Source organism: Rhagoletis pomonella, unplaced genomic scaffold, assembly GCF_013731165.1.
Source record: "Rhagoletis pomonella isolate Grant_MI unplaced genomic scaffold, Rhpom_1.0 Rhpom_scaffold_00013, whole genome shotgun sequence".
Classification (NCBI taxonomy): Eukaryota; Metazoa; Arthropoda; class Insecta; order Diptera; family Tephritidae; genus Rhagoletis; species Rhagoletis pomonella.
The window spans coordinates 14,604,378-14,612,577 of NW_023458567.1; the positions used below are offsets into that span (position 1 = coordinate 14,604,378).

Genomic DNA, 8,200 nt, shown 5'->3' on the forward strand with positions numbered 1-8,200 from the left:
TTAAGATATTTTTTTGTCGAGGATGTTGCGTATTTCCTTCCATATAAATATAGATTTTTGAAATTTTTGCAAGCTTTGAAATTTTTATTAATGTATTTGTATATCATTTTGAATTTAGGAGCTAAATCTTTGACCATAGCATATGTTCATTAAGTCGTACGGAAAAAGATTCGCCCTACAGCCCTGAGTCGTAAAGTTTTTTGCAAGGCATTTAAAAAATGTTTTTTTTTTTGTCGAACGCAGGGTTCGCAGTTTTACATTTTTCGTCATAGCTTCGGCATTAAATTTTTGCTCAGGAAGTATTGTGGTTATTCTAGTATCTTCGGCATTAAATTTTTGCTGTAAAAAAAAATGTCATTGCCGAATGTCTCACCCGTTGAAACTGCCTTGGAAAATACTTCACGACTTAAGGCCAGTATGCAGCTTTCAAAAAAAGCGAAAACTCCATATAAAATGGCGTACAAGAAATGGCTAAGAAATTTTCTTGATTAAAATTTCCTTAAGTCAGTACGCAGTTCATAAGAAATTTGCTACGCTTTCTACTACGGTTTTCTAAAGTCTTTTTGCGAAAAAAAGAGCACAAGGCAACCCATGTTTGCAACAGAAATATATGCCCGTTCCGATATTTCTTAAGGAAATAGTGAGGCAACAGGCTGTGAAGTATCAGATGTCAAAATTCCTCGCACACACACACGAAATAATGGCAATTTTTTTCTTGACCGTTTTCTTGAGAGCTGCATACTGGGTTTTAGGTTGTTTGCTTGTAAAGTGATAGTGTTCGAAAATATTAAACAAATGGAACCATTTTAGAACGATGTCCCTTCAATCGGCGCACCCAGTATAGCTATATGGTGCGCACAAAAACAAACAATAACACTACATACATTGAAAGTACTGTATGATGGTATTATCGAGCGCATAGCCAGCCACAAAGACCCGATGCCATCCATACATATCGTATGAGCTTTATCACACCGTTACTGATTGTCGATTGACGCTCGCCAGCTTTTGTTATAGTTTAAATAATACAAACAAGCCTGTCTGCTAATATTTTGCATTTACATATAACAAAAATCAGTAGATACTTAACGGTGCTGGTGAGCAGTTCATAAATTCCGAAGAAAAGGAAAAGTGACGCTAATAAAGTAAAATAAAATAGTGACAAATATCTTTCTACAAAGTTTTTTCATCTTTATAAAAAAAAAATACATATAATTATACTTAAATAAAAATGCAGCAGAACGTCGTATTTTTGCTTATTGCTTTATGCATTTCATCGAGCGTGGTTTATGGTCTACAATTTACAGATTGCGGTAAATACTTAAATGCACATAAAGTACGAAAGTGCATTGTAAATTTCTTAGCAGGAGCATATTAGTGAAATTTTGGTCACAATTCAAAATTAAACAAAAATATGGGCATAAAAGTCTTTAAATGGGCAAAAGTGCTTATATAGAAATGTTTACTGCTTTTTTGCTATGAGTGCAATAATTGTGGTTCCACATTAAAATAAATATACATAATTAATAATTTTTAGTAATTTCTATTTATGTACTTAAATAAAATACGCTTTTAGGGCACTCCTATTCAAATAAACTCGTCCTTGTTACGGAGCACTGAGCAGGCTCGAAAAAATATAAAGACAGAACATTAAAATAAAAAAATCAGAACGAAAAGCCCTTGCTTTGTCCGATGATTTGTCTTTGTTGAATTTTTATCCGTTTGTCATATTTCCAGTCCGTTACCCATTCTCTTTATCGTTGTCATCAATTAACCCATATGCCCTCAAGTGTAAAATATACATAAATACATATCGTCGTTTAAAGTACAAAACCGCGTATCGTCATTCTGCAAAACCGCGTAACTGACATTTGCTGCCAAAAATTGGATTTGCTCACACAAGTTCTTGTCTCCTTATTCATTCGTCCTGAAGTATACTTGCCAGAAATGCGATTGCTTTATAAAAAAGAGAACCACTTTGAAATATAAGTGTTTTTACTCTCCAGAAAATAATTTATGCAACCTCACATACGCGGTTTTGCATTTTGTTGATACGCAAAACCGTCGTTTACTTTAAACGACGATATGTATGTAGCTGTTGTTAAACTGAAATATTTTGCAATCTTATGTCACCTGCGCACGGCAGATTCTTTAAAAAAAAAACGTTTTATATAAAAGTATGTAAGCGAGGTTAAATTTGCTGATCAACATGATCTCACATTGACCGGAACTGGTCCCTAATGTTGCCAAGAGTGCGTATGGAAACCTCAGATCATACTCGTGATGCAAATTTCAGTAGATAACAGGAACGCCAAACCAAGGCAGCTAAGTCGCGATCTGCAAAATGCTGGGCAGTGACATAGATATGATAAATAGGGTAAGCACTGTGACCAATAGGTCTATTGTGCCCTTAGCTCATCACGACAGTACGGCTAGCCTAGATCCGGAAGGTGGTGAGTCTATGTGCTCTTCTATTGGCCATAGATGTCCAATGTCCCTCTCACAATCACGTGAAACGGCCTCACACTCGAGGAGGGGGTGCTATGATGTCTCTTTGGCGGAGGCACAAAAACGCCTGACCAGATCCCTATCTTATGCAAGTGGGCAGTGACAGCAGGTGCACAAGCGTGGGCTTAGCATTCATTTGGCTGCAGGTTAGACATACTTAGAACATAGAGCGTATCAAACAGTGCTCCATTAATACTGCAACCACGAGTCTAAAATCTATTATTCAAAAGTGTCAACAGATTTGTTAGTTAGATTTTGGCTGCGATGTCAAGGAAAGAAAAGTGTCTATAAAAAAGTGAAGTGAATTTGAACAGCATCATTCTTCGTCCATGCTTCTTCAGAGAATGAGTGTGGGAAGATGGCTACTGTTTTTTTGCTGTGATCTCTTCATAAACTCAAAACCCATTTTTCCCGGGAGGGTATTTCGAGCTGAAATATATGCTCTATAAAAGAGCAAGACGATGAGCGACACCCTAGCGTAGTAGCTTTTACCTAACTAACCGCATAAAGCAGCAATAGGGGCTTCCGGTAAATATATGTATGTAAATATAACTGAGGTTAACATTGAGGAAAAAATTTGAAAAAAATCACACATACACACATAAAAATTTTCTGTGAAAATACATATTTTTAAATTTTTTTTTTGAAAAATTTTTCATAAACAATTTTTTTTTTAATTTTTTGAGTATGCAGTTTTGTAGCCCATTAATAAAGTGCAAGTTTTAAGCGATTCCAAAACTGACGTTAATTTTTTTAAATTTTCTTTAAAAACGGTTTTGCGCATTTCCTTCCACAAGAAAAAGGTGCAAAAAATATTAAAAACCGCAATTTTTCATAATCAAAAAAAATGCTAAAAAAAACTAAAAAAATTTGTAAATTTGTAATGTACTCATTTTACTCAACTTCGGTGTAAATAAAAATTCATAACTCAATTGTAGAGTGCACCCCGTAATTCTATACCTAAATATTGCGCAATACTCAGAGCTACCATTGTGATTTTTTTCAGTTTTTTTTCTAAGATGACATATTTTCAAAAACTATTTTTTTTATCAAAAAATTTGTATGTAAAAAAATTTTCAAGAAAAAAAATTAAAAAATATTTATTTTCATATATAATTTTGATTTGTGTTGTGTGATTTTTTTTTTAAGATTTTCCTCGCCCCGTTCTCGAGATATTTGGAAAACTATTAAATCGTTTTGTTTTTGCTTTTGTGCTGTACAGTTTTTACAAATGTATTAATCAAGCTCAAATTTCATATTTATTTATTATTTATGTTTATCAATCAACCCTAAAAATGTGAAACAAATCAACACATGAAGTGTGAACCACGTCCATTTTGGTATGGAACGCCTTAATACAGTTGAGAACAAAATAACAGGAGTTTTTATTTTGCTTGTTTAATTTATTAATTTTTTATAAAATGTAGTTCACATAAATTCAAATTTCCAACTTTGTGAAAAAATTATAAGAATTCAAAAAATGTTTCCAAATTTTTAGAAAAGTGATAGTTATGTTTTTTATAGCCCATTAAGTTTTAGCATAATAGTATAAGTAAGTTTGAAGTTGGTTTTTGGAATTTTTTTCTTTGGTGCCTGGAATATATATGTAGTTAGTGGCTCGTCTATTAGCGCAAGATTCCTCTAACCTGGTTCTGCACTGCTTTACACCAAGCGATCACAGCAAAGACTTATTTAATGCCCAGCTGTTCACTATCAGGATCATATTTATGTACATCGATGGCTCCGAGGTACTTTTAATTTGATACAGTATCTTAAAAGTTTTCAAACTCACAGACAAACTATCCTAACTCAAGCGCTGTTTTTTAATGTGTCTTAACTCCATAGCTTAACAACTGAACATCCGACATGATAAATAGAGGCGCGTCCGAATTAGAATAATTTGTCCGGGCGTCTTTCGCACGGCGTTCAAGATGGAATATATTGAGGGCTATTGAACAAATGAGATAAAGTAATTCGGGGCAATCGACATAGTATGTTAGAGATGGAAGTCTGCTATTCAAGAGGTTACTGCTCCCATTCCTGTGAGTGGATACTCTAAACATTGAAACGCATCTCAGTTTTGAGGAAGTAGTGGTTTTAGATTAGTTGAAAAACGTTAGGAAAGTTATTTTTATTCTAAGCACGTATGTAGAGTTCGCATAAACTTTTACTGATTTCTATAAAATTATGCATATACATACCTATTTGTGACTTGTGCGTTTGCGTTATTGATATGCGAACATTTGCATCAATAATTACAGTTAGGCTACTAATGGCTAATTGCAAACAATAAACAATTTTTCATTTAATGATGTCCATTCTGAGCAAGAAGTGCCATAATATTCATTTTTAAAGTGGAAACAGCTAAGGAAACTCTGTGGGTGTTCATAATTGCTCGACAGTTAAACCAGCGGCAAGTTGATAAAGTGATGCAGATTGGATTGTATACTATTAATACATATTTACATAATTATACTGAGAAAATATAAGTAAGTTCGAATTGGATTCATATCGAATTTTCGAACATAATGTTCTTAACTACAGGGAGACAGGCGCTCATAAAGTTTTCAATAAAAAAAAGTTACCGAATTCAGTAAAAAAACGTTTCCTTATAAAAACCGAAAAGTATCAACAACTTTGCTTCGACACAACAACAAAGGCGCTGCAAGTTGTAAAGAAACAAAATAGTCCGAAAAAAGTGAGTACAATTTTTTGGGTGAGACAAATAATTTTCAAGCAAAGCGAATAAGTGCATTAGCTTGTACTAAAAAGCTGCATGATATTGTTTCTTTGCCAGCTCATTGAGCTAAGACTGTCTAGGTGGCAAAAATATCTGCTATCTAGTGCAAAAGTTCTTCTTCTTCTCCGGTTTAACAAACCTTTGTCGGTTTAGGCCGATACTAAATAACCTCGCCAGTTTTCTCACACCTTTGCAAAGTTTCGAAAGTGGTTGACACCGAGTGTACAAAGGTTCTTCTGCACATGGTCCTTCCACTGTATTTAAATCAGGGACCGAAATTAACAGTTTTTTTTCAACAGTCAAACTTGGCCAAATATTTTTAAAGTCCGAAATAAAAGTTCTTTCCTAATAATAAACAAACCGCTTATCCATATTAAAGAAGTTTGGTATCAAATGGAAGAGGGCTCAGATAGCTTTTAAACTAAAAAGTCTTAACGAGGAAAGCCACCTATTGAAATATATTTCAATAAGAAATGTTCTTTAATTACCATAGAACAAACCTGAATTTAATTATAAAAAATATATATATATAGGTATATGAATAAATTATTAAAAAAAACACAAATAGAGGTTGTAATCTTCGTTCGTTATTTCTGTTTAAAAGCTATTTTAATCCTCTTTTATTTGATACCAAATTTGCTCAATTTGGATAAGCGGTTTGTTTATTATCAGGGAAGGACTTTTATTTCGGACTTGAAAAAATATTTGGCAAAGTTTGACCGTAAAAAAATACATATGTGTTATTCTCGGTCCCTGATTTGTATCCCAATTTGTCAGGACTCTTTGTATATTGTCAGAGGATAACTTTTCTATACCCCATTCACCGTTAGATGAGTCTTGACTTTTCTAAAAACTAGTTTGATCTCGAACGGCGCTGAGAGGTCCTTTCCAGGAGCTAAAGGTTGTGCTAAACTCCACCGTATTACTTTTGTGGGGATACCAAATTTAAACACGTCGTCGTAGGCCCAATTAGTTGGTTCATAAAGAGCTTCAGTCTGTCACTGGGAGTCGTCGGTAAGACCTTATACGCAATGTTATGAAGAATTGTTTACTTTTTCTACCCTGAAACCAAACTTCCAAAGGGCCGATGCTGAGATCCTCAGCCTAGCGCTTCCTATTTCTGCTGGCAAAGCTCATGTTTTTAGTAACTTCTTACGCTTACTGCTCAGGAAAATTTCACTGCTGTGTCGGGATCGTTTAGGCCAGCTCTTTCAGGTCAGGGGGCGCACCCAGTAGCTCACTTTGGCTTGCCTTGGTTTACTTACAACAAACACAGCCGTTTTATGAAACACAACATGCAAAATTATCCCTGCAAGCGTAGGCGCAGTGAAAACAAACGGGCAAATTGTTGTTAGTTTAGTACCAAAATAGTTTTGGGTCAAGCATTTTTTGCTTTTCCGAGAACGATGTTGTTGTAATTCTTTTGATGTTGTTATCGTTTGGTTAAATTCGTTGGGCATTACTGCTTTAAAAGATTCGCCAAGGCGTATACTTTTATTTGTCTCTACAGTCTACCATATAGGTATTGTTCCTACACATATAGAAACTGATTCCCAGTGCAATATTGTTTCCTCGGCACAGCTCACTAGCAAGGTTGGCAAATCGGACTCATAATCATCGCTGTTTGGGTTATTTAATACTAGAATATGACCCGGTGAACTTCGTATCACCTACAATTTAGTTGATTATAACGACATATAATAGTCCATGCGCGAAACACGGAAACTCCAAGTTAATTCCACTAACTTCCACCGAATGGCCTTGTGGTTTGTTTATGATCATCGCAAAGACCAAACGCAAGTGGAATTGCAGCCGCTTAAAGTCGAATGGCAAGCCCATTGAAATCATCGGGATACGCAGAATTAAAACATCCTCTTCTTTGTATTAACTCTTGATAATCGTTGCCTCGTTGACGTTATTCATTACCTTTTCCAGTCAGTCTCATTCCATTGCCTAGTCGAGGTTGATTAAGGTTACCCAACAGGATGATGACTGAGTCTACTTTCAATTTAAAATTGGTTAAGTGCATCATGCATTGTTCGATTGGGTCATATCATACCCAAACAACTTTGTTTGTCATCAATAAACAATAACATGATGGAGTTACAATATTCCATGTTGATGTAAGCCTCAAAATCTTTGGTTAATATTGGCGAGTATGGCCTTTAGTTTTTACTTTTCAGATAGGTGACAGACCTATTGAAAGTATATTTTAATCAAAAATTTTTCAAATATCTTTAGTATTTAATTGAATTAAATTTTTGAAATAGGTGGCAACCCGCCTCACAAATATTTTCAGCAGTTAGCCTGAACGAAAAATGACACTGAAGATGGCACAACGCCGAAACCGGTTTGTCTGCAAACCAAGTTTGACAAGGAATGACGGAAATTCGTTCCAAAATAAATCTTCTTAAATCTCTTTATTTTGATACCCATATTGCAAGGTTTAATTTATCTCACCGTTAAATTAGTTATTGGTGATACCTAGTGTGACCAATTGTACGTAAATAACACGTACAGTACGTAAATTTGTAGCCATGTACCGTGTACCGAAGCAAACCACAAAATCACGAAAATGTACGTAAATTGAATCGAAGAAATATTGTTGTACGTAAATTTTATCGATAGGAGCGCCCAACCTACGTACGAACATGCAAATTTTGACTAATAAAAACTAAAAATATTATAATGAATCAGTTGATGGAAAGTGTAAACACCTCATTAAAAAATCGTCAAAATGACGATAAAATCCCCAACACTGGCAACGCTGTCTGCTGAATACTCTATTTGTGTTATTCTTGTGTCCGTTAAGGGTGGGTAACTCAGCAAATTTATAGGAGTTGACTCAATGACTCCAACTCACTTTAGGGAGTCAGTTCATTCAACTAACTCATTTGAGTCTTTGTATCATGATTCAATTATTAAAGGTTTTGTAAGTAGCTTTTTTCTAAA

At 34.7% G+C, this 8,200-nt stretch overlaps 2 protein-coding genes across 2 annotated transcripts in view; one reads left to right on the forward strand and one right to left on the reverse strand.

The window, feature by feature from the left end:
• The window catches only part of LOC118748853 (protein transport protein Sec61 gamma-2 subunit), a 103,950-nt gene that overhangs the window by 9,948 nt on the left and 85,802 nt on the right, over nucleotides 1-8,200 (reverse strand). The window lies entirely within an intron of this gene.
• LOC118748852 (NPC intracellular cholesterol transporter 2 homolog a-like) overlaps nucleotides 1,020-8,200 on the forward strand; it is an 88,139-nt gene continuing 80,958 nt past the window's right edge. Inside the window, exon 1 of the mRNA XM_036483557.1 lies at nucleotides 1,020-1,313. Coding sequence (XP_036339450.1) covers nucleotides 1,232-1,313 — 82 coding nt within the window. The 5' untranslated portion in view covers nucleotides 1,020-1,231. The remainder of the gene's footprint in view (nucleotides 1,314-8,200) is intronic.